Consider the following 26881-nt stretch of genomic DNA (forward strand, 5'->3'; position numbering starts at 1 on the left):
CTGTATGATCTTTTAGCAGTGTGCTGCAAAAGTCAAGTTTTCTGTACTAAGCAGAATAGGTCCTGACTGTGTTATTTCAAAGGGATTAGAAATTAGTTCAGATTGAAATGGGAGCAGATGGAAGCAAAACTTACTCCTAACTGTTACTCTATTTCTCCTTTGTTGTAACAAGAGTCTCTGGTTGTGTAATCGTGAAGACAATTTTAGTCTCTTTTGTACTCAAGAATACAGTAAGTTATGTTTTACCTGTCCATCTTTAGAGAAGAAAAGCTTTAATTAAGCCTTTCTTTAATTATGTCTCATCTGTACAGTACCTAAATGTGCTACAAGAGTATGACATTTGCTATTTGCCTTCCTTCTGGGAAGGTTTAGATGCTGAATCCTCTAATACTGTATAAAGTTCCAACTGCTATTATTAAAAGAGTACGTGTAACAAGATTCTTATATACATTGTTATAATAATTGCTAAGAAACCTGAGTCATTAAATTATGATCTGAAACTTTCTTCTGAAAAGAAGAATTCTGCGTTCATATGGAAATTCCCCAGCGCCAGTATGATCTGCTGGTATGGCTGCTGTCCTGCATTAGACCCTTATTTCACAAAAATCAGTATTTTACCAGTCTTGTTGGTAAACTGTGTGTTACCATTCTGTGCTCTTCCAATACATAGTTTAATTAAAGAAAAAAACCCAGTCTTTGTGGAGTGTCTTATCTTCATTAAGTTAACGAGAATGTCATAGTTTCTAGTATTTATTGAAAATTGTATCCTTGAAATGAACTTTCAGGCATTATTATTATTTTTCCAGCTGTGAATGCTTATGACCAAGAGATTTATAGGAATGTGCATAAACAAAACATGCATTTTTTTCTAGAGGTCCTTAACCTCTTGTGCTGAGTATCCATCAGTCTCCATCTAACTTAACAGGAATTTAAGCTGATAAAGGTAATGAGTGGCCTTGGACTTTCCTGTGTCTCCTCCAACTTCTGTAACTTAATCCTCAGTGAGAAGTCCTAGAATAGCAGTAGGTATTTTAAATATTTTTAAATATCTAGATGGGGTGTTACATGTTATCTATGGAGGAAGAGTGACACATTGATACTTTTTCTCTATATATAGCTTTTCTATATCCTTTTGTATTGCTTTTCAAGTTGTCACAGCTTGACAGGTGAATCTGCTTGGTTAAAGGGTAAGCCAGCATGCAGCAACTGAAAATGACACTTGTCTTAGTGCATCAAAGTAAGTATTGTTCACCTGAAGATGACACCTCTCCAGGGCAGTGGACTGACTGCCCTGAAGGTGAATGCGCATCCACGCAGGGCGCATGATTTGAGTGTTTTTTGCTCCACCTCTGTTTACTTTTGGTTTACTTTTGCCCTCCAGTCAGTTATGTTGTCCAGACCTGTTGTAATCAGTTGCATTATCCCACAGATTTTGGGTCTTCTGCACACATTTGTCTTCTGCCTTGAAAACTTGAACTCTCAGACCATGCCTTTGCAAAGGAAGGCTGAAGTTTTTCATATTGACCATGCTTGGTCTTATTTTCCTCTTCATGAGCAGGTTACCACCTTCTTTGACAGCAGACATCTGCAAGGCATATGATTCTAGGAATTCTGAATAGGAACTTTGTATTTAAAATGTCTTTTCCCTTTTCAAATAGTATGAGGCAACAAGAAAGTGGTAACATTTTGCAAGGAAAAATTGAGAAGTGATGCTAAGATGTTTATGGACACTGATATTACAGTAAGCTTCCAAATTTAATGCTGAGTGATCAACACTCTACCTAGCCAGATTAGCTGAGGCTATGAATTTGGCCATGGATGCAAACTAACTGTTATTTTTTTTATGAAGTCTTTCCCATATTTAGCACTGTTTAGGGCCTACGTAGAAGTATGTAATAGTCCTGTAAATACCTTGACGCAGGAATATGTGTAGTATATAATAAACCAACAATGCATACATCGTAGCTTTGGGAACTGATCTGTTAAAGGGCGTCTCTCTTCTCAGCTCTTGATATTTCTGTAACATATGCTGGGTTCCTGCTCCAGTATCAGGGATTTTGTTCCTTCAGAGTAGGTACAGACAGATGACGTTTGAACTCCCAGCAGACTGATGACATGGAAGCATTCCTCAGAGCGCTGCTTATTGCGAAGGAGGAGGGTGGTTTCTAATATCCCTAAATCCCTTGCTGTTGCTGTCAAGAAAGTGAGCTTGTAATGCACGTAGAAGGTGGTTGTGTTCCTCACCCACTGCACTACTGCACGTCATCAAGATCTTGTAATCAAGTCACTGCCATCCAAAAGAACATCAGATCTCTCTTGTATACATTCTTTCCTTTTGGAAGGCCTTGACTTTCTTATTCAGAGGCATAAGACACATTATTAATTGGGCTTCTTGTTTTCGTTAAGCTCTGTTTCCAAAGGCGATATGTCAACATGAGTAAGCAGTGCAATGCAGCAGGAGTGTGGAGTATAATTACGCCAAGGACCTGGCATCTATGCTGTGAGTTTCGTTGTGTTTTTCATATGGTCTTCATGAAGATACAGCCTGTGTGTATGTATGGCTGCATTGGATGTATTTCCTTCAAAGAAAGGAGCAAGAAATGCAGAACTAGATTTTAAAAGGAGGTCAAAGAAGGAAATATATTTTCATAACCAGACATCCTTTCCCAAGTGCCTTAGCATGGTGGAGTTGTGTGTGTGTGATGCCACCCTCTGGGTGATGCTTTGGAGAATTTTATAGGCCAGCAGAGCCTAAGTCTGCTATCGTATTACATTTCCTTGCCCAGATTTAGAAATCTTAAAAGTACAGAAGGAAGATGAGGAAGCAGAGAGTGATGTAAAATGTACAGAAGTAATCCTGCTTTTTGAGCACAAAGGCTGCAATTTGTCCTCTGGTTTCCTTCTGCTTGCCTGCTTCAGTTAGGAGCAGGGCAAGCCTGATCATCCAATTACTTGCCTTCACAATGTTTCATATGGGCACCCTCCAGATTAAAGACCAATTATTGAGTGGTCAGTGGTCTCACCTAGTTTTTAAAAGCCTGCGATAAGCCTTATTTTAATACTTCCGCCTCCTGGTTTCTGGCACACCGGCTAGATGACATATTCTTTCTAGTGTTCTGTTCACAGGCATCATTCTTCTTGTCTTTTGACATGTTTCACTAGGACTTTGCTGTGCTGCTCTCTTAATAAATCCTACATGCTTGCATTCTCATCCCCCGTCACCTCTCTCATTTTTAACCAGGTATCAGTTACACTAATAGCCTTATATATCTCCTGAAGATGGTTCTGTTAGACTGTAAACTGGTTCGTTGAGGCATAGCATTTGCATGAGAGAAAACCAGCTTTTCATTCACTGTGGGGTTTCTCCTTTGCCGTAGTTCGTTTTTGCTTGTGTGTACTACTGTAATGTTTTTTTCTTTTCCTCTTGTCCAGCTGAATGCCGACAGCACTTAGGAAAGGAAGGCAGCAAAGAATTGCCATTAGGCATGGTGGAATTTTTTTTACTGCTTGATGTCTCTGCTTTTGAAGGATTGATTATCTTTCCTTTGATAGTGCCCATATTTCTCTCTGCCTTCTTTTTTTTTTTTAATAGTTTCTGAAATTTCAAAGTAATGCTTTTCCTTTTCACTGTGCTTAGGGCTATTAACTGTCCTAATAGTAAATGTTTCATGTGCTTAAATTTTGTCAATGCAAGGTTTTTCTTGCAGAACTGCTACCAGAAAAACAGTTTAGTGTACAGCTTTTTGAGGCTTATTGTAGCTGTGACTTGAATCTCACATGAGGCTTGAAAATAAATCAGTTCCCTCTCTTTTGAAAATCACACTGGTACCGTTTGTTTGAAACATTTGCCAGTGTCTCACATTTAAATAATTGTGAAAATAGATATTGAAGCTAAATAATGGCCAATTGTCTTCAATGTCCTATAACAATCAATGGCACATCAAGGCTTCATGGCTGTCATCGCGCAGCCCATGACAACGCAGGGGATTCCCAGAGTGACAGCATGAATAGAGCGCTGACCTTTCTCTTCCCAAAGTTTGCTGCCTGCCGCTTGGCAGAGGCAGGAGGACAGCAGCAGGCTGTGATGCATGCTGCCGTTTGCCCTCCTGTCTAGAACTCTTCTTCATCCACCGCACAGTTCACATTGCCACTTGCCTGGATATTTACACCATAGCACTTCTGTTAGGAAGGGGATTTATTTTTTTAAATAAGCACATAAAGTCATGTGGGAAACGTTTAAAATTTTCAGTGATGCATGAGTAAGGATTCAAACATAGTGTAGTTTGTTTCCTTGTAATGATCTAGGATTTCTTTTCTTTTATATCTGAGGTCACAAATAGTTCTTCAGTTCTTCTCTTCTCCCATCCATATCACCTTTTGAACTCGGTGGGAGACTCGTCATCTGTTTTGGTCGGCTACAGCCTACCATTACAGAGCAGCTCTTTAATCTTCCATTTCTGCTTGGACGAGGGTGAAAGGAATCTGGATTTAAGCCTCCAATTCTGTTTTCTTTGGCTTTTAAAGATCTAAGATGCTTCCTTTTGCTTTTTGGCTGTTAACATGAGTCAGCTCAGATCTGGGTTGTAGCTGCAAGTGTCTCTACATGGGACGGCTATAAATGCATGACCTAATGGAGGAAAGAAGGTATTGAGGAGCAGCGTTCACGTCCCAGCTTGGTCAAAATCATTGTGCCTTCAAAAGGAGGAAGACAAGAATATTTCTGTGTGTCATGATTATATTTGAGGATGAAATACATGAAATGAGTGCAGTACACTGGGTTACCATCACACTGCAGCCTGGGTGGCTGCTTGGCACTCTCAGTGAACTAGGCTGTTAAAAAGTAATGAGATTGGGCTTCTCATGTTTTATCATCTGCTTTGGCGATCTCTGTGTGTATATTTTCTTTAAGTGCTACCTCCAGTTCTCTTAAGACCTTGGTACACTGAGGGGTTCCACTTCTTAGGTGTATAAGCCAGTTAACTGTGGAGTAAAAATATTAAAATATGCAGCTCTCCTATAGTATAATGGTGTCTCTCTGTGGCATTAATCCTTCTCCTTTTCATACAATGCACTTGAAACTCTGCTTTTCTCTGTAGGCGGCAAGTATTGTCATAACTTCACTTCAAGAACTATTCACCTTTTAAGTGTGGAAAACAGTGCTCATTGTACTTCAACTAGAGAATAATCCCTTTTCTTTCGCTCCTTCATCCTCCGTGGTACACTGATGATAAGTGAACTCTCAAGCAGTTACAATTTCACAGGAGCTTTCATGGTTTGCAGAGCTCTGGGTTTTTCAGATACCATGCGTTCAATCAGCATCGCTTGGAATGTCTCTCTGTTTTTAAACCTGACTTGTTAATGTCGCTACATTAATCCTAACTATTGCATTTTACTGTGTGAATTCTTCTGATTCTCTCCTTAATGTCTTCTGATTCTTTTTTTCTTCCCGAGCAGCTGTTGGTAGCTCTCCCTGCTGCTGTCAACTCTTAAACCTCTGCCTCACAAACTGCAGAGTAGGGTGAACTCACTACATCAAAGTAAAGCTCTGGGAAGCTGCCTTCCAATACACATTAGGAACCCAGAAGTAAAGAGAAACAGAAAACTGAAGCCATTCCTAACGCAATATATAAAAATTATATTTTAGTCCTGGAACAACTAGTGCTTTAGAAGTTTTAAAAATACCATTATATACAAATATCTTGCTGGTAACACAATCTTGATGTTCTGAAAGTATCGAAACAATAATAGCAGTGTTGAGCCACATCACTCTTCAGATCAGATAGGGACACAGCACAAGGAAGGCCTCTCTCTGGAAACACAGAGACGATTGAAAACTGACATTGAGCGTCGTAACTCCGCAGACTGCCCGGTAAACGTATCAGTTGGTAATACATTCTGTTCCCAGTACGAGCAAAAATTCAGCAGATAATTATTAATTACATCACCACACCTATATAATAGAGTTCACTGTAGTTATGTAGGAGTCAAAGGTATTAAAGCAGTTTCTTTTGATGAAGTAATTGGGCTGCTTCTGAGGCCTGTTTCAGCTGCTAGGGGCGTGCTTCAAATGTAAATGACTGCCAAATGGATTCCTCCTAAATTCCAGCCAATTAAAATACATTTAAAGTGCAGCTGGTGGAGAGCAAAAGGCTTATAATTGCATAAGAAACGTTTGGGCATGAAAGAAATCCCTGAAGTTTGGCGAATGAAGATTATTAAATAGTGCATTTCTGGAGAAGTAAAGCAATCAAACAAAGGGCTTTCGGAAAGGGCAGTCAGAAGCAGAGATGACACTTTTACCACTACCTTTAAAAGAGACAAAGCGGGAGTGTGTTTGTTAGGGTGTCAGTTTTCTACCCTTGGCTCTTTAAACCATGCAAGTTTGGCAGCTTGCCCGCTGTGGTGCTGCATACAAATATTGACAGAACACTGTGGTATTTGTTATCCCCCTTCTTGGGAAGCAAATCATTAAAACTCTGAAGGAAGATCTGAGAACCCCAGACGTTCTATTTTTTTTCTCAGTCGCACTATAATATTTACAGAATGAAACAGAAAATAGTGAATGGGGTGTAATGAATGACCTTCCTTTTCTGCTTTGCCTTGTAAGTAAGGACAGACTTTTTGTTTAATGCTTTAAATGTTATTATAAAAGAGGTTTATGGTTAGCAGCGCTGAAAGATGCCATTAGAACTTTTGATTTAACCTTATGTTTTGGGAGAATGCTCAGCTGATAAAACAAATAGTGTGAATAGGTAGAAGACTTTACCCAGGAAGCTCTGTGAGCAGTCACTGCCGATCCCATGTCCAACTGATGCACAAACTTATACAGAGTCTTTAATACACAACGGTACTTTCCAGACATGTTACGGTCATGCCTACATCTGCCTAAATGTGAGATTGCAATTTTTTCTGCTTTTAATATTTGTGAAATTTTATATTAATTTGCTTAGTAGAGCATTGTGTTGGTTTTAGAAATGGAAACAAAGATTTTTAATAGATAGTTCAGAGTGGTTTTTTTTTAGTGTAATGTTTTGTCTGAGAATACTGTCCTCACTTGCTTGTTATTAAACAAACTGCCAAAATTAGATGAATGAGAATTGCCTCCTACATTATCTCAGGTTTTTCTTAACTATATCAGTAAGTAATGAAATCAGAAAAATATCTTCCAGAACTAACAAGTGTTGGTTTCTACCTGTTGTTATATCTTATAAAATCCATATGAACTGATTTGAAATTCCTAATTGCTTCCTATTCCAGCACATCACGGTCACTCTGGTTTAGCTGTGCTTTTGTTAACTGTAAGTAAAGACTCCTACAAATTTCATAATAACAGATCATATTACAGCAGCAGGGGTTCAGTTAAATGTGCCTTGTTAATTGTTAACGTATAAGTAGCACTGAGCACGTGCCAAAGGCAGGCTCGTAAGAAATAAGCTAATTGCCAAAATAAATGTTAATTAAATTATAAAATCAAGTTTTAAAGGCATTTGTCAAGAAACATAAACATAAGCGCATGTATATTCCGAAAATAACTGTAATGCAGTTAAACCCAAGAGAATTCAAGAGAATCAACACCAAAAATCTCTAAACAGAGGGGCTGGATTTCTTTTTCACATACCCTTATTGATTGGCAATTATTCACAGAGGGAAATCTATTGAATAGATTAAAATGACTTTGTTTGGGTAAGTCAAGTCCTGCTCATCACCAGCCACTGTTAGAAAAATCAAGGTCTATGAGCATTTGATTGCAATAAATATTATGGAAATAGAGAGGTCTGTATGTTTATGAAATACACAGTATACATAAAATAATATAAAAAATAATTGGCATAAGTTTTAGTGGCACCTGGTCTATAAAAGTATTAAACATCTGATAGAAGCCCAGAGGCAGTAAGAGTACAGATTAGTTGGGTGGTCACAACAAAGTGGGATAGGTGCAACCAGCTAAGACTGCAATAGTTTGCTGATGCTAAGAGAAAATTCTTTTGTATGCTATCTGACTTTATTAATAAACTGCCAGTTTAGGGTGGTTTTGAGATCTGCAGAAGAACAGTGCAATATAAATAAATTTTTATTATGAAACACCAAATAACCCCTTTCTAAAGTTGGTAAATGAGGAAGATGATAACTGAATGTAGACCCACCAAAAAGCAGAGTATTAGTCATCTTTTTTTTGATGGAACCTCAGGGCTAACAGTGACAAAAGTTATTTCAAACTAAGACTCTGTCTGAAACAGGTTTGGCTCACTCACTATAAATCAAAAAATGAATCAAGGTCCTCCCTTGTCAGGGAAAAAAATGTCATTTTTCATGTCATTTACTTTTCCTTTCTGCATATGTGCAATGATGGATATATCTCCTAGGTCCAGTGATTCATTTAATATACCATTTTCCTTAAGGAAAGCAATAGAGGTGCTTAAAAAGTAAACAAACAGGTGAAGAGGATGTATTAGCACTTCAGTATTTCCCTCTTGATCTCATTGCACCAGTGTTTGGCTGGGGTTTAGCTGTTTGCAAAGCGGAGCCTTCTTTGCTGCACAATTAAACAGTGAGTAAGTGTCTCTTCAGGGAATTCACTGACCTGTAGGCCCATGGCTGCCTGGTCTCTGGAGCGTGGTGGAGCTTAAGTGGAGCTACGTATGAAACTTTCCAAACTGCCCCACGCTTCTGCACAGGTGTTGAGGAAATAGTTTGGGAATGCTTGCAAATTTTTAGGTGTCCCCAAGGTTAAATATCCTCTGGAAAGCTGGCTTTCTGCATTGTTTCCTTGGATATTAGCTCTTAAATTCTGCCAAATCATGGGCAGGTTTCTATTGGGCTTTTCCCCAGAATGACTTGCTGAAAAGTTGTACAACTTTGCGGTGTCTCCACAGGGAAAATTACATAAGTCCAATTGAAGGGTCAGCATAATTTATAATGGCAAACAGATGAGAACTTTCCTGGACTTTTCCCCTGGGTGATATTAGTCAGTGATTCTACTACAGTAAAATCCACTACTACTTCATGTCTTTGGCATGTCAAACTGTAAAATCTTTGGGTATCTGAACATATACCCTCCTTTATTAAGAGTTGTGTGGAGTCTGTAATGGTAACAGTGCCCATAGAACTAGAGAATGACTATTCTGCCGGCTTCCGGAAAAGCAAAGTGCTCTTTGATTTCTACATTAAAACATCCATTAATTTTAAGTAGGATTTACTGTTTCTTCTCTTATAATTATGCTGATGCTCTAGAGAGCTTTGGAGGACAAAACTTGACCTCATACTTATGGGAAATAGTACTGCAGCAGAGGAATGTCAAGCTCATCAGTGGATAAAGATGAAAGTCTCACCCAGCCTGAAGCTGAGCTAATGTAGAAACTCCTTTTACCTGGGCAGAAGGGTTTTTTTTCCAAAATATATGATATTCTCCAGTAGCTGTGAGGATAGAAGCCTCCACTTTTCATGTTGTCCTGCATTCAGTTCCTTGGTAATAACTCATGTATGATGTTCAGGTACAAGTGAAGGTATTGACCAAAGGGACCTGTTGCCCGGTGTCAACCCTGATAACTTTGATATTTACACTCATTTCTATGACAGGAGTGCATTAACTGTTTCCTGACTGCTGCTCTGTCTTCTACCATGGTAATCAGAGCTGGTCCTGAGGTCCACAATCTTCCTGGCCCAGGGACACAAGAACAGAAATAGACTACAACAGGAGAGCACGGGAGGAGTGTGTTAGCATGGAGTGTATTTGGTGCATCTTTCACAGTTCCTTCCTCGTTGTCATTCTGGCACACACGGTCTGTCCTCCAATGTGAGACAGGGATGTACTGCTCACATGACCTGGGATTTAATTGTTAGCATTTTGCCTCTCAATGGGCAATGGCCAAGAGGTCTTTATAGGGTTTTGCTAAACACTGGAATGCTCTTGAGTTGACACTGCACTCCGACCAGGTGATAATCACACCTGGGCATGCTGACAACAGATCTGGTGTTTGGGAAGGATCAAAACCCATTCCCAAATCAGTTAAGGGTGAGGAAATCTTGGGGGAAGAATCAGAGAAGCGGTTGAAAATGCGATTGCATCTCTTTTGAGAAATGGCAGAGAGTAAAGGGAAGCGATTTCCTCAAGTCCAGATATTTTTCCATGAGTGCAGTGTAAACACAAATGTTTCTGTAAAAACGGATCTTCAGCTGTGAATATAGAATCATAGAATGGTTTGGGTGAAAAGGGACCTTAAAGATCATCTAATTCCAACCCCCCAGCCATGGATATCTATAGAATATCTGGCAAGCCTATAGGTGGATTATGCAGGATCAGAAAGATGAGAGAAATGAACAGCTATATGCTTATTTTTTTGTGTTATTTTCTGTTAACTGGAATGAGGTTGCCTTTATTTCAAATTTGACAAATTAATTCTTCATTGTACCCCTAACCATACAACACTCGGATTCCAATAATTTCAGAGTAATCGGTAAACAGAGTTTTCTAACAACTGTGGTGAACATCAAGTTCCTATGACTGTTCCAGGGTCCTGGAAAGCTCTGATAGGACCTATTGGGTTAATGATAGTTTCTAAAGAATCTTGAAAGGTATTTGCATGGTTCTGTGTGGGCTGTTTTGGGTGATGTTCCATGAAAACTGTGTATCGTTATGAGTCTTCCACTGACCGGTGCTAGCTTGATAAATATTGTTGCAATGTGCAACACAGCAGTGGGGATGTCTTTTGAGACTTGAGAATTATGAGGGAGTTGAGAGCGATGTTCAGAGCATGAACAACTTGGAATAAAACTTCTTAAAACCAGCCAGAAGGAATGTGCTTGTTTACCAGATTAAAAATCAAAATCTCTGATGTTAATTACAAAGTAGAATTTTTCATTTACACCAAAGCTCTGCCTGATAATTTGCATAGTCTTGTGACCTGTGAACTCAAAGCAAGTGCAAATACTGCACTGTCTGTTTATAGAGAGGTTTCTGGAAGAAACTAGAATAGTAGTCATGTTTCTTCAGCTTTATCAACCAGTAAGTTTTGGTCCTCAGTGAATTCTTTCCTCAGTTTTCTCGTATTAGTAATTTTCTTGAAAAGGACAACAAAAGAACATTCCGTGTCCCTTGCTGGTGGTATCCTAAAGCCACACCATGGGTTGCTGTTGCTCTTTGGGTGTGTTTACTATTACAAAATAAAGCCCACTGGGGATTTAGTTCTGGGATTTGGGGTTTGCTAAGATTTTTTAAAATATTTTCTTCTGTTTTGTTTGATTAGTCATTGGTTTGGTTAGTGTTTCTTGTGGATCACATGTAGGAAAGATGTGGGACAAATTGCTTAGGAGGACAATTATTTTTGGGACATAATGATTACCAAACATAGAAATTGTGTAATATGTAGAGGAGAAAAATACTAAAGTAATATAAATAGTTGTACCCTTTAACATGGTTAGTGGAAATCCTGAATGAGAGAGTAATGTATATCACAGATATGTATGTCACAAAGCGTGTAACTTTAGTAGGAATGATTTCCAGAAGGAAGCAGTGTAGGGTAAGTAGGGCGTATCAGAATGCATTGTAGGACATTTTTACTGGCAGGGCTGTGTGAGCACTCCTTAGTATTTGTGGAGCTTGTTCTTTGGTAAACTTCATTCTTCATGTTACGGCTTTGTCATAAGGATAAGGAGGTTGACCAGTAGTCACTGACTAGCCAATGGCAAATGATCAATAGTCAATGACAAAGCATGAACTTAGCTATCCTTTAATTACCCAGATTATGGGTTTCAAAGCCTGAAAGCCATAAGGGCTCTGGCAGATGTGTCTCTCTGCAGAACTTCACCAGAATGGTGAATCTATCTCTTAATCTATAGTCTTTAAAGTGATTATTTCCAATTTCACACTATCCATCTAAGAGCCAATGGGTAAACTGAGAAGATTAACCTCCTCAAAGTTGCTTATGCAGATTGTTAGTGGCAGAACAAGCAACTCCCCAGCCTCTCACCTAAGCAATAAAGCCATTGTGCATACAGTGAAATTGCTGACGACCCTTTCCTCTATAGGAAACAATTCTAATGAAAACACCATTGCAGTTAGCTGGAGTTGGACAGTTCAGGGTAGTAGTCCAGAACTTTAATCTTGTTGTGGTAAGTAGAGTTGATGAATGAGAACATTGCACTTAAATGAGATTTTAAGGCCTTGGTGATCAGCGCTTGGTGATCAAATGGATCCTGGGACTTAATGAAATTATTGTTTCAGACATACACCCTGCCTGCAGGACCAAAGTAATTTTCCTGTTCAAAGTCAAGTAGTTGTCCCGTGCCACTCTTCTGTGTTAGGAACCAGTAAGCAGGAATTCAGAGTAACTTTTACGTGGTCTTCTGTGGTAGCCCACATGAATGTTGTCTTTGTCACATCATCCCAGGAGAGCTCCACCTGGAGAGGCAGCCAGAGCCATTACCATCAGCTTTGTTTCTCTAGGGCTAGGCTGTGTCTCTAGACACCAATTTGTATAAAAGTGATTGCTCCAAGGAAGGAACTGCTTTTATTTCCTTCATTTGTTGGAAGAAAAGTGATTTACTTCTATTTTCCAGCCTCTCACCCACACTGGCTCAGTTTTGTGGCTAGTCCTAAAGGAAAGGACAATTTTTTTATTCTTTCCAAATCACCCTCCCCAAGGAAATAACAGTAGCTAGGTAGTTCCTACTCTTTCCACTCCATCCCCTCTATGCCCGGGGGGATATATGCAGAGACACTATCAAAATAATACCTGTATTTATAGTCTTCCTCTTTTTTTTTTTTTTCAATCTAGAAAGGCTGCATACAGCTAAAAAAGAAGCTGACCCACTGAAAACGATTGTATGGGGAACAAAGCGCTTTCCTGAAGCCATGTTCATATTCGAAGCAGCACATTTAACTTTGGTAGTACTCTGACATTGTGACATGCAAGGAACAGCTATTGCTGTGCTTGTTAGTGCAGGTTACTTTTTAAAAATGATTTTCTACCTCCTTTTGATGCTCCTGTGGGGAAACACAGACTTGATTTTGTTTTTTCTCTTGCCTGTTTTGTTGCTGAGACCTTACTTTCAATTCTGCAATGCACATTTAGCTTTTCAGAAAAGCTTGAATTGTTACACACTCTTATAAACTAGGAATACACGTTACGAGGAATATTTAAGTGTAAAATTTCATCGTTTATGAAATCCCGCGGAGAATAATGTAATCATGCTTTCTTTTGCAATCTAAATCCAGTTGGGCTTGTTATCACTCAGCTGGGCAGTTTGAAGAATTACCTGGGCTGTCCCACTCTAACCCAGTGCTGCAGCGTACAGGTGGGATGTGCATTTACAGCTGTTTTGTGAAATAAGGTATTGTAAAGTGCCTTGTGATTGCCTGGCTTGACGTACGTGATGCAAACGTGATGTATCACTATTGACAGTAAAAACTGAAAGAAAATTTTATTGACTAGCTCTCAACAACGAAGTTTTATGAGAAGAGAAAGCAAGTCCCCTGTACTGTTGTCAGTCCTCTCAGGAGACTGTGATGGAGTGCCAAAACTGAGTAGTTTTGAAACTAAATATCTGTAAATAGATTCTTTGTTCATTTAAAGGAGATGGAGGGAAGAGTATGGAGGCTTCTCTAGGGAATGTCACGGCTTTGTTGTGCAACACAAAGACAGTGTTTGAATCAAGATGAGCGTACTTCTGACAAGATCTTTTCTAGCAATGTGAGGCATGCACTACAATTTCTCAAAAATCCAATTTATAACCCCAAAGTTTGAATTAGCTCTTTGAGATTGCCTTCCATCTCTTCTTCTAAGCTAACCTCTCCTCCATCATGGAGGACCAGTTAATGATCTGTTTCTTTCATTGATTACTGAGTTTCACACAGATTTTACTGTGAGTGAAGACACATTTTCTTTAAAGGCTAAACTGTTGATCTTTCTGCAAGGCAGCAAGCTGATCTGTGTGCCAGGACATTAAATTGGAGGGATTTTTTTCCCCCAACAAAGCTCTTTCCTTCATATGCAGGAAAAAAAAATTAAGAGAGGGTGGAGGAAGAAAAGAGAAGAACAAACATGATGAAACACTAAATTTTTTTATCATTGGAATGGGATAAAGATGAGATTTATTGTCATTGCTCTACTGAACTTGCTTGCTGAGCCTCAGTGCAGCTGTGACAATTGGTGTCACCCAACAACATGCTTTATTGACAGATTGAGGTGGCTTTAGAGAGTACTTATTCTTCAGTATGATTTAAGGACATCGGAATCTAGATGCAGCTTCATTTGGACTTTGTTAATACTGAGAGGATCCAGCTTCATGCAGCAGGTGATGGACAGCACAAGAACTCCTGCAGTGATACTCCAGGTGCTTTAATATCTTGCTCCCCAGGACACTTCATTCGTTCCTGCTTGCACCAGAGTCTTGACAGTCAGAACAAAGTTGGAAAAAAGGCTGTTTGAAAGTCAGAGAGGTACCAAGGGGGGTAGAAATGCAAACAAGTGGCTGGCCAAAAGCAACCAGGTGACAGTGGCCAAGTTTTAAAAATAAGAAAAAGACAGACCCAAATTGTCTCAATTAAGATTTTGTGCTTTAGCTGTCACAATGTCACTGTTCGTCTAAGTCTGAAGCTCTTAGCCAATTTTGTTCATCAGAATGACCGTGCTTGTCATAGAACTTCTCCAAAGATGAGCATGGGCTTGTCTTTTGACAGTTGCACAGATTATTTTCTTTGAACTATTATAATCCTTGCTTTGCAAAAGAAGAACTTCAAGAAATGAAAGCTGATTTTATGGAGCTGCTGCTCTTTACCTTCCATAGAGCAGCAGCTTGTGGAATACCTGCTGAAGTTTGAGTCAACAGCGCAGTTTGTCTTTTGTCAAGTGTTTCTCTTAATAAAGAAAAGGGAATAAAAATTCATTTGGTGTGACATCGCTCACTGGGCAGACAGCTGCATAACACATTCTGCTGTGAAATCCTGCCGATACTCCACAGTGGTTACTTAGGTCGTGCATTTGGTCTTAAGGGCCTAAAAAAGACCCTCTACATTGTTTTAAGTTTGTCCAAGGTTTTAGTGGTTCTAATTTTAGATGAGGGAGGATGGCCGGGAAGGAGGGAGAAATGCTTCTGCTGGCTTTTGTGAGATCAGGATTCCACCACAAGCGGAAGACAAACGGCAATCTGAAAGGATGGCTTCACAAAACCAGGTGGGTCCAGATGCTTGGCCCAATTTCTCCCCTAGCTCTGAACCAAGACCAGTGCAAGAGCTCCTGCTTCTAACACATGCGACAGTAGTCACTGCACTGCACCATGTGGGTCTTTTGCAAAACACAGCTGCTAAGACATGCTGAGACTACAAATAATCAACACAACAAGTCTTTTAGGGTCACTCATTATAATGGAAAGTACTTTTACAAACAGCAAATATAAGGTATTATCAGTGGAAAAAAGAAAGAGGAAATACTCTTGAATGAAATAGCTGGATGCAGTTAAGAAATACAGGATAAATTATACTGACACAAACTTTTGCTGTCCACTTGTTCAGGGGAGCCAGTTTAGACCAGAAAGGAACTGTCCCCTCTATATCTGGATAAAAAAAAGCACATATGGAAGACAAATAAATATCTTTAATAGATGTGGTTTAAAAATAAAGGTATTTTTTCCACAATGAAGTGTTTATGCTAAGAAACTCTTCCTATTTATCTCTGATTATCAAATGTGATTTTTCTTGGCCTGTCATAGAATTGCATATAAAGAATATTGAGATTTATTTATCTGCAAAATGCATTTTCCTTCATGCAGAGTGATCAGTAGGAGTACAGGACTGGAAAAGCTGTCCCTTCTTCATAGGAGTACTTGTATTAAGAAAGGTTTGTGATGCAGACATGGATGATGGTAGTGAGTAGTGGCATTTTGCAGTAGCTCACCAATGTCGTACACATGATTTTTATCCTTTTCCCACTGAAAACTCCAAACAAATGCTGGAACTGCTGAAGTTTGAGTCAACAGCATAGTCAACCTGTTGAGTCCCATGCTGATGAAAGTATGGTGTAATTAATAATTTATATGAAAAATTCAACTTGCAGAGTGGAAGTTCATCCTTCCTATGTCTACATGGAACAAATGTTACATAGACAGTCTTGTTATGGGACAAATGACAACCCATCTGTCTGATAGATCTTCAGGTTTATTTCCTGGGGAGGGGCTATTCATAAAGGCTTATGGTGATAGGATGAGGAGGAATGGGTATAAACTGGAAAGGGACAGATTTAGACTGAACATTAGGAAGAATTTCTTCACCATGAGAATGGTGAAGGAACAGGTTGCCCAGGGAAGTTGTGGATGCCCCATCCCTGGAGGTGTTCAAGGTCAGGTTGGATGGGGCCTTGGGCAGCTTGATCCAGTGGGATGTCCCTGCCCGTGGCAGGGGGGTTGGAACTAGATGATCTTTAAGGTCTCTCCCAACCCAAACTATTCTATGATTCTGTGATTTCAGAGCAAAAATTTGTCCGATGGATCAGAGAGCTTCACTGCTGGGATCCAAAGCTCTGTTACATAGTGATGAAGAGGAGTACAGGTGGACTTCCCTAGAGGTTCCCACTGTCTTGCCCCCTTTCCCACACGAAACCTACCCTCTGTATTTTTCTTACCATCTTGGGGAAAATCATGTAAATGTTTTCCTCTCCAGAAACCCAGTATGCTTAGTTTTTTGAACAACATTTTTGACCGTTGAAGAAGATTGCTTGAACCGACATGAGCCGTGAATAACAATCCTGAGAACAGTTTGCTGAGACCTCACGGGCAATTTTATTTTATGCACTGGAGGTGGGGGCTTCAAGCCTCTGGCAAAGGCTGTTACAGAACTCAGTAGGGTCATTTTGCTCTTTGGCTTGAGAGAAAACAATAAAATAATTATTCAGGAAAAATATTTGAGAGCTTGAAACACTTTTTCTTTATGTACAGCAGAGCCACAACTTGGCAAACAATAAACAATGGGAAAGTTTGTCTCAGTAACGCAACTCAGCAGAATAAAAAAGCTGGAATTCTTTCAGCCAAGTATATTCTCTCCTTCTTCTCAGATATTGTGAAAACTGATGTCACTTGCAATTCCTCGGGAAGGAAAAAATCCCTACATTTTGCAGTACATCAATGTAGTCATTTTTTCCCCAACTAATCTATAAAAAGACATTGTATACGAATGTTAATTTCTCTGCCAGAAATGCATTCCTGGAACTTAATAAAGACTTTTCTGTTGTCGTTCAGTAATTTGGATAATAGTTTCTCCATGAAGTTTCATAACATTTACTTACCACCATACATGACTGGACGAAGCGGTTTCAGCAGTTGAAGCTGGAATCCCTCTGCAATAAGCTTTGTCACTGAATTAATTTTGTAAATATTATGCCTAAAATAATTTCAAATGACAACTTTATATAAGTAACATAACATGGATATGAAATACATCTGTACAGCTCTTCCTGTAGCACACGAAACTTTAACTGAAGAGGTGTCAGCTGGGTCGAGTCAACTCAGCAAAACTTGTTCTAGCCCTATTGCCAACCTTGGAGAGTTACAAACTTTTGCCTTTGGATCCATTAGATTGCACTAGTTGGGGCTAACAGCACTTTTTTGCTTTGTAGTGCCTCAAGAACTCATCTTCCCACAGAATAAGGATTCAAGATTCTGAAAAGTCCTCCTAGACTGCTGTGAGGCAAAGCCCACGCCTTCATTAACTGGCCAAGAAGCAGCAGCGGGGCACTCTGCCTTGCAGTTATCTAGGGAGATCGGGAGAACAGCAGCTTGTGAAGTCTCCGTCTTTATGCACGGACTTGCACATCTTTTGGTGGTGTAACTTGTGGTTTCCATAAGTATGGCTTCTATGCAATGCCGCAGCCGCCTACCGGACATAGCTGATGGGCAGGCAGTGCTGGCTGTGGGAGCTCCCAGAACAGGAGGGAAATGGCATTTTCCTGTAGCCCTGGGTCAGGCCTGTTAGTTAAGTTGTAATAGAAATGAGTCTGAGGTGAATTTGAGGGGACTGTGCCTCTCATTTGGTTTGGGAAGAGTGGGAAAAAGAAGTGCAACTTGGCTTACTGTGTAAAATATATTGTGACGAGTAATCTAAAGGTGAAGGGCCTGATATTAGCAAGGCTGACATCTTTTGAGTTGGAATCATTGCTTACACTGCCAGCCTTTGGTCGCATGATTTATAACCCAGTTTGTGCGTATATGTGCTGTAATTGCTGTGTACAAGGATACTTCAACTTTGCTGGTCCTCGTTTGTATATAACCTACTGGGAAGATGGTGGTATAATGAGTAAGGCTATGCCCTCTTATCTTTACGCGTGTGATTGCAAGGAGGTCAGTCAGAGCACATCTTATCTCTCTCTTTAGTCATGTATCACTCAGGAAAAGTACTTCTGCGTGTCAGTCTAGCTGCAATTCATAGAATCATAGAAATGGTTTGGGTTGGAAGGGATCTTAAAGCTCACCAAGTTCCAACCCCTCTGCCTTGGGTAGGGACACAATCCACTGGATTGGGTTGCTCAATGCTTGTTTCCTTGGCATCTTGCCTTCATGTGGTGGTTGTGGTTTAAATTGTTCTCACTGCAAGCATTAAGTAATAATCACTGAAGATGACTGGAACACCGTATATTACGGTATTTAAATTAAAGATGATGCCTGACTGTTTTGTTTTTTTGGGGGTCAGTTGTATCCCACTATTTCCTAGTGGTACTCATTTCATCTGAAAGATGAATCACTTGCTGATGGATTTAAGATCCTTTATTTTTTTCACAGAGGTATTAAGCATTATCCCACTTCAATCCAATGAAGTTTGAAGTTTAAATTGGGTTCAGGAGGTGCAATGAAGTAGGGATTTAACAGTAGTATATTATATAGTCTTGAGGACTTGCTGGTGTGAGACAAGTTAAAAATATAATAAGAAGGAGAAAACCACCTAAACTCGTGCTATCTGTAGGGTCATTATTAAAGAGTTAAGTGTGAGGGTCTGTGCGCCTGACATGCTACTCTGGCATGATTCATTCAGATCTGGAATTCAGGTAATGGAGAGCACGCTAGATTTACCCTGACTATGTTTTCCAAATGCCTAATGCAACCTGTAGCTAGAAATATTGTATCATCATGTATCACTCACAATGGCATTTTTTCAGCTGGAAGCATAACCGATATCCAAGTTATTGGAGGATGATGTGTTCACAGAATCACAAGGTTGGAAAGGACCCATTGGATCATCGAGTCCAACCATTCCTAACACTCCCTAAACCATGTCCCTAAGCACTTCATCCACCCGTTCCTTAAACACCTCCAGGGAAGGAGACTCGACCACCTCCCTGGGCAATCCCAGGGTTATTTCAATATCCCTGTGTTATTTCAAGTTGTTTTTTCATTTTTTTTTTAATAAAGGTTTTGCTTGATTCTTATCTGTAGGCATATTTGCCATCGTTTTTGTTTTTCTGTTAGTTGAATAATATTCCCCAAAGAGTCTGCCTTTTTGCTTAAATCAGATCTCAATTTTAAATACATTCATGGAGGCATTTCAGTTCTATGAGTGGCTTTTAGGTCTTACCAGGCCGTGTGGGGCTGAACTGAACCAGATCCCTTTGTGCTCCCTTGCATCTTGCCATCAACATCAGCAGCTATTGGCTCTTGAAAGAGGATTACTCCACTGAGTCCAGAAAGTAGGTTAGCCTGATATTTTTCACAAGCTTCCCTGGAGGGATTTTTAGATGTGCAAATCCCAGTGAACTATCATCTCAGAGAAGTGTCACTGAGACGTCAGATAGACAGAGATGACTCCCTTTTCTTCCTCTTGAAAACTTTTGGAAATTGGAAAAGGATCTGCAGTGTCAAGAGAGGTCAGAGTGCACGTGTAAAGCATTACTGTTTGCACGTCTCACTCAGTGGTATTCCTAAAGTTTCCACTGGGAGAAAATGTTCTTTTTACCTTGCCATTCCAAGGCCATTAGAATATGAAATACAAAGGAATGTCACCTAAACAGGGCCCCTTTGTGATTTCTTATGTTATATTCTGCATGGAAAGAATGACATATTGCCTCTACTTGCAGCATAAAGGGATGATAGGCAGTTCATAATCCTTCCCAGAGTATGGTGACAGACACGAGTCTGGCCTGAATAGGCTGCTGTGTTGGTTTCAGCTGTGTGGTTCTGTGTTTACTGAACAAGTGGTTTCTATTTATTTTTAGTGCGAAGAATTTAAGTCCCTTTAAGAAAAGAGACATGATAAATTGGAAGGTAATGTCCACTTCTGTGAGGTTTCTATCTAATCAGGTCTGTGGTCTAATGGTAATGTAAATCGTTGGGAAATTTTGTAGATTTTAAAGTGGGCTTTGGATCTTATCCTTGATATCCAGGAAAGCCTAAGTCACTTAGGCCCATATCCTTGGAAAGTCTAAAATATCCTAGCTCCCACCTAAATACTTTACCTCCTGCTCCTGGATGCTAAATGCACTGAATTCCATGAATGTTTCAACTTTCCTTCACACTGGTGAGGAATTATGGCTTTTTTTTAGTTAAAGTTTTCATTTAAAATTACCTCTAAATTGAAAAATTGCAAAATTCTTGCGTTTGGCTTGTTTAACACACCCGAAGATAAACAACATAAGAAAAGTGATCAAATTATACATTTCCACAGATAATTTAAAACCTTCTCTTTGTTTCACCAAAGGAAGTATTTTATAAGTGAAAACCTTTGATGACTGAAAATTTTTAGATCTTTTGGTTAGTATTGTGTTAGGATCTTGCTCCAGCCAGTTGTTGTAAATGTGTTGTAAAAGTGTAATGTCTATGTGCACATGCATGCAAATCTATTTCTGTGGCTGTGCAGAGTCCGGAGAAACACTGAGTAGATAAATTTTACGTATGAATTGTGTAGTGCTGCATTCTGCACAGGCAACATGATATAATGAATTATCTCCTTTATCAGTCATATAGAGTGATGTGTTTTTAATTTCCAGAATAATTAGTCACTTAGGCTTGCAAAAACACCTGTTGGCTGTGTAAGCCCGCTGGTCCAAACACCATTGCTGTGATGAAAATACCCTTGTTGTGATGCCTTCTAACCCATAGGTCTCATTTTCCCTTAGCCTCAAAAGTCATCTTGGTACTCACTTTCCTATCTACAAGTCAAACAACTTTCCCATCCAACAAGCAAATGTCGGAGCCAGTGGGGTCTACAAACCTAAAAAATAATATTCAAAAGAAAACCTTGTGATGTCATAGTGTCTGGGGTCTTCCTTTTAGCAGTTACAAAGGGCACATTAACACCTGATCATAGAAAATCATTCTCTTTTATAGTACTGCATATAACTGTAACAGGGCATTAGTCTACTTTTATTTATTGTGTTTTTAGTAATGTACAGGTGTGATCAGTTAAACAACATCCTTTCTCAACCCTCCTGCAACCCAACCCCCAGAAAACCCTTTAAAATAATGTGCTGTAATTGAACCCCACCAGCTTTGATGCATTTTCCAACTACCTGCAAAAACAGAGCACAAAAACATTAATAATATACTAAATGCTGGCTGAAGGTACTGAGCTAAGTAGCAGTCAGCTGGAGGCTGGTCTGACTGTTCTCACTGAAAGCTTTTGAGTAATGAGACCTTTGGAAAAAGATCTGATCTTTTTCTGTTAACTTGCCTGAACCAGACATTGAGGTGTTTCCATAATCGATCCTTTCATCTCCATCTTAGCCTTCTGTGCCCTGTTAGTACCATGTAACAAATAATGTATTTTTTCCTCCAGTACCTTTAAAAATAGATTTTGCTGCAGTTGGAAAAGTTATTTTGCAGTTGAATTTCCATAGTCAGAGGCTTTTCATTAGCATCGCTTCTTATGACATGAGTTTATTCTGCGTGTAGTTGAGTTACATTATGGAAAATCATGGCAGTAAATGTCTGCTAGGTATACAGGTTGCTGTAATCAGCCCCTGACAACATCTGTCAAAACAATGTGGGAAAATCCCGGCTTGCTTTGTCATTACAGAATGGGACTGTTTGTTTATTCAATAGAATAAATAAAGCATATTAAGAGGAGACCGCAAGAGTCACACTGACTTGGTTACTGTGACTTCCAGCTTCCAGCTACAGGATATTTTGGTTCCAGCATTTCACATCAATTATAAACAATCTTTATGGGAGCTGCTGAATGATAAAAAAGAGATCATGAATTGGGAGCTAGGCTATATATTTTTGATCTGTTGTATGCTGTAGTTTACATTAGGGTCGCTCTTGAGGCTGAAAAGAGGCTTGGTTCTGTATCGCAGCATTTCAAATAAATGTTTGCAAGCTATGAGAGATACCATCAATAATTCATCACTGTAGTTCTTCCGAGATGGTCTGTTGATGCGAACTGTCAGAGCACATGGTAATAATACGAGCATTTATGTGATTTACAGATCTACAAAATAGCAAATAACTAGAAATTTCTTCAACTGACAACATGCATAGGCTCTGGAACATCAGAAATAGCGTGTGTGACAGCTGCAGCCTGTATAAATCCATGTCGTCTGTTTAAAGGGTTCTCTGGGTGTTAGTACATGCGCTTACAATGGTGTCTTCATAGTCCATTTCTAATATCTGATTGACAGATTATATTTTATGTAATTGTGCATTTTCTTACATTTTTATTAACTCTTTATTCCCCCAAGGTGCTCAGTGGTTACAGTAGCACATCCTGGTGAATAGAACTTGGAGAGCTCAAAACACAAACGTTTGCCCACCATGCAATGTCACCTGAACCTGTGGGGTTTTAGTAATTTAGGTCTTTGGCAAAGTACTGGAAGTTCTGTTGCACAAAGGGGTTTGTAAAATTTCTGTGTGTGGTCTTGTTCAGTAAGAAACCTAGAAATGGTGACTCATGCAATAGTTAATTTTTGCATTTTGACAAAATTCAGGTGAGAGGCATTCTTTGGTTCCAGCTACACAAGTAAGTGCCAGTAGCCACGGGAAGAGCTTTCTCACGTTTTAGCTGAATTCCCATCTTTGTAGGAGCCTTGGTCCTGGAGCCCTTCAGGTCTATAAAGTGCAACAAAGCATTGCTCCAACAACAAGGTGAAATCGTTCCCACAGCTTCCAGTTCTGTTGGCTGATCTTTTAGCAGTGTATGTCAATGCTGAATGGGCTCAGTATTTATCAGATCCTGTATGCAACCAGCTTATGATTGTGTGATTGGAAATGTGAGATCAGAAAATGTAATTACACTAAACAGAGTGAGGAACACTGGCTTTTTTTTTGGCCTTTTTTTTTTTTCCTCTGGAAGTAATGTGTAAGTAGAGCTTAATTCATCTTTCTAGCACCGCTGTGGTTGCCAAGTGCTATGGAGGTAGAAAACCTATTCCTTAAACTGTTTTAAGGATACTTAGCAGCTTGAAGCATTTTTAAAGAGCAGCATTTTTACAATGAAGAAAGTTCCCCTCTTCACAGGAGTATGTCCGCTGGGTGCTATCATTCATGCAGGAATGAAGAAAGAGAAATGGGAATAGGAGGCAATCTCTGGCATGCAGTTAAGGTAGCAGACGGGATGATATGTTGGATTTCCTCTTGTTTTCCTCTTTTCCCCTGTATAATCCCATGAAGGCACTTGTATAGTAATTATCTAAGTGACTGAAAGCTGTAAGTGCTGGATGGATTTCTGATGGTGCACGGGTATCCGAGACTTTAAAGGCAATCTATGCAAAAGAATTGCCCATAACCCTCTTCACTGGGTATTCATGGGGTTGTGATGTCCATACACTTGGCTCAGGATAGATGATAAATTTGACTTTTATATGGGTAAAATTTAATAGCTTTACCTCTTTCTTTATAGTAGAGAATAAAACCAATATGCAGTGGTTCTAAGGTATTTTGTGCAAGCACAGCACACCTCAATGCACTGAGTGAAGTACAATGGAAGATTCCATAGCAGCCTTTTTCCTGAAACCCACCTGAATGTAACTTCATTTTAATCTAGGATAGCATGGCTATGCATGCCAGTCCAGCTCTACCCCACCATTCCCCACGGGTTCCTTTTCGTCTCCTTCTTTTTCACAGCGTCCTGGATTTGTGAAACCACTGTTGTGCCTCATTGTTTCTGTGGTTTTGTCCTGAAACAACACTGGTTTTGTATGCCCTCTGCAGTGTGCTATGGCTAAAGTGTCTGCCGTTCCCTGGAGGCTGGGAGATCTGCCATTCCCCATCGGAGACAGGACTGTGCGATAGAGATCAGCCACAAACAGGGTGTGACTTGCCCCTGTGGTTCTGGGTCTTGTTTGGGTTGTGGTCTTGGTGGAGTGCCCCTCCTTTGGTGGTGCTTGGTGCGCTGCAGCTCCTGATACCTTACACAAATCCCATAGAAGGGAGCGGATTCCCATTGACATCAATGGGCTTTCGATCAGGCTTTGAATTGTGGTATAAAATATATGGACAAGAAGTATGTAAAATGTATGTAGCACAGATGCTAATGAAGCAAGCGCCGTAGCTCCCATGGAGGACCCTTTCCCAGCCCTGGTGTCTCATGGCATTTTCTGAAACTCCGAGCTGCAGCTCAAGTGTTTTTTAAAAGGAGGGGAATTTCACCTGAGCAAGTGTGTAAATACATGCCTTTAGGAAAGCTCTACTAAATAAACCCATTATGCTGTAGTTCAGTTCAATTTATTGTAGTCTGTTGATATCTTGTTTTTTGAAGTATGTTTTAGAGAGGAAAGAAGTGCAGGTTTCTGTTTGGGATTGCTGACGGGGAAGCAGCGGGGCTGAAGGCAAAATCCATTAGGCCGCTTTGGGAGGGGCTGCAAAAAAAAACCCCAAGAATCGCACTTCAATATTTATTTAAAAGCTGGTATTCTCAGCAAAGCTGCCTCTAGGAAACGCTGTTATTTTGTTTCGGCATCATGCTAAGAAGAACAAGAGAATCTCTGAGCTGCTGTCTCAGGCTTTATATAGGTTGAAGGTTTATGTTTTGTTCGTGTTTTGATAAATCTTCCTTCCAGGCATAAGACATAGAAACTTTTAATTAAAGCTTAAATTCTAGAGCAAGGGGTAAGTGTTGTGGTAAGGCGCAGACACTTGGTTGTTGTGTAATTCCCATGCAGAAAGAAAGGACTGCTGTGAAGTCAGTGCGCAGCTCAGGTGGCCGGTTAGACTGCTCGAGCGTTCGTGTGTACTCAGGTGGAAGATATTCCAGGTGAGAATCTGTCTCTGAGAAGTGTCTCTGCTGCTGCCTTGCTCCCAACACGCATGTTGTTTTCCTCAAAACCATTTTTTACCAGTATTTGCCATCTTGACAGCAAGGATTTTCCATAGGTGTCCGTAGAAAATGAATACTTCAGAGCTGGAAGAAGTGACAGTGATCATGTTGAGGTGGCTTCTTGGCATTTTCAGGAGAAGGCAGGCGCTGCCTGCTGCCCAGCCACCCCAGGAGCTGTGGAGTAGCAGGGCAGCCACAGGAGCTATTTCTCCTCTTCTTTAGACCAGGAGCTGTGGAATAGCAGGGCAGCCACAGGAACTATTTCTCCTCTTCTTTAGCATCATTCGGGACAACTGGTTTCCTAATTCATAGCACCAGCCAACACTGCTATTCCTTGTGGAAGCAAGGGAATTCCTATAAGATATAAGTCATGACCATACCCTTATTTTGGGTATTTTGCTGGCTTGAGTGGCTTGAGAGACTTGTGCAGGGGTCACAAGTGCCTGCCATCAGCTAGCCTTGCTCCAGTGCGCTGTCTTGCCTGCCCCACAGCCTTGGGCATCTCCTAAGCAGCTGCTTGGATAGTGAGCAATTGTGGTTTCAGCTTTTGACACCAAACGTTGCTGAACAAAACTAGCTCTGTGGGGAAGATCTAGTGGAGCAGTGAGCTAAAGTCATTTAATCTCTCCTTAAAGTTCAACTGTTCCCTTAATTTGAGGAGAATTATGCCTGAGTCAGGGCTGTAGGAATAGCTAAAATCAGAATTCTTCCTCCTCTTTCTTGAAAACTGATGATAATATTTTAATAACTGTACAGAGAGCCTGAATATGTAAACTAACTTACAAGATATGTATTAAATGTATGTAACCTTCAAGGGACTTGATGGATGCTGTCACTTGCTAAATTGGTCATTCTAGGTGATAAAATCAAATGGCTGCATATGTATTTAAAAAATTGTTGTGGCTGCAGGGAAAATATTGGAGCAATGAAGACATTCTCACTAACCTGGAGATTAGAAAGACCTGTTTAGCAGGAAGAAGATGTAGTTTGCTTATAGCACGTGCATATACTTGCATGTCTGTGATCTTTTAGATTTTACAGCCTGTGGTGTCTATTCTTTCCTTGATACATTTGCAAAATTCATATGATGTTCTTCTGTAAGTTCCGTTGGGTGGAGAGGAAATACAGTGCCTAGTACAAACAGTTCCTTGTGAATGTTGCATTCCTACAGTTATCTGTCATTTAGAAAAAATGCAACTCAGTGACCTATTTTTAGCACAGTATTAATTAAATATATTTTTAAAAATCATAACATGTAATATTAAACCATTTCCTTTCATTATATTTACCACTTCTGGTACATAGTTCCCATTAAGTTAAAGTGGCATTTACTGTTTATCTTGCCAACTATCTGGTCATTAAATCTTTCTGAGGAGAGGAGGGGAAGAGAGGAAAGAAGATACAAAGCTTGCTTGCATTCATTTCCACTGTATTTTAACAACATTGTTTCAGCTTAGTCCTGGTTTTAAATTTCTGTTTTGTAACGCATTTGAGTATTTTAATCCTTTCTCAATCTGTTCAGAGTACAGTGGCCAGGATTGTGAGTGTGGTGGGAATTATCAGGTATGTTAGGTAGCACCTTGGAAACCACAGTTAGGGATGAGTCCTGTTGGATCCAGGAAACATGCCGGGATTTAATTCAGGAGATCCCTAATG

The 26881-nt window shown here is 39.9% G+C and overlaps 1 protein-coding gene across 1 annotated transcript in view; it reads left to right on the forward strand.

Annotated features, from left to right (window-relative positions):
• The first annotated feature begins 6484 nt into the window (after positions 1-6484).
• NCKAP5 (NCK associated protein 5) overlaps positions 6485-26881 on the forward strand; it is a 426805-nt gene continuing 406408 nt past the window's right edge. The window contains exon 1 of the mRNA XM_054069955.1: positions 6485-6602. Coding sequence (XP_053925930.1) covers positions 6577-6602 — 26 coding nt within the window. The 5' untranslated portion in view covers positions 6485-6576. The remainder of the gene's footprint in view (positions 6603-26881) is intronic.

This window comes from Cuculus canorus, chromosome 6 (assembly GCF_017976375.1).
Source record: "Cuculus canorus isolate bCucCan1 chromosome 6, bCucCan1.pri, whole genome shotgun sequence".
Lineage (NCBI taxonomy): Eukaryota > Metazoa > Chordata > Aves > Cuculiformes > Cuculidae > Cuculus > Cuculus canorus.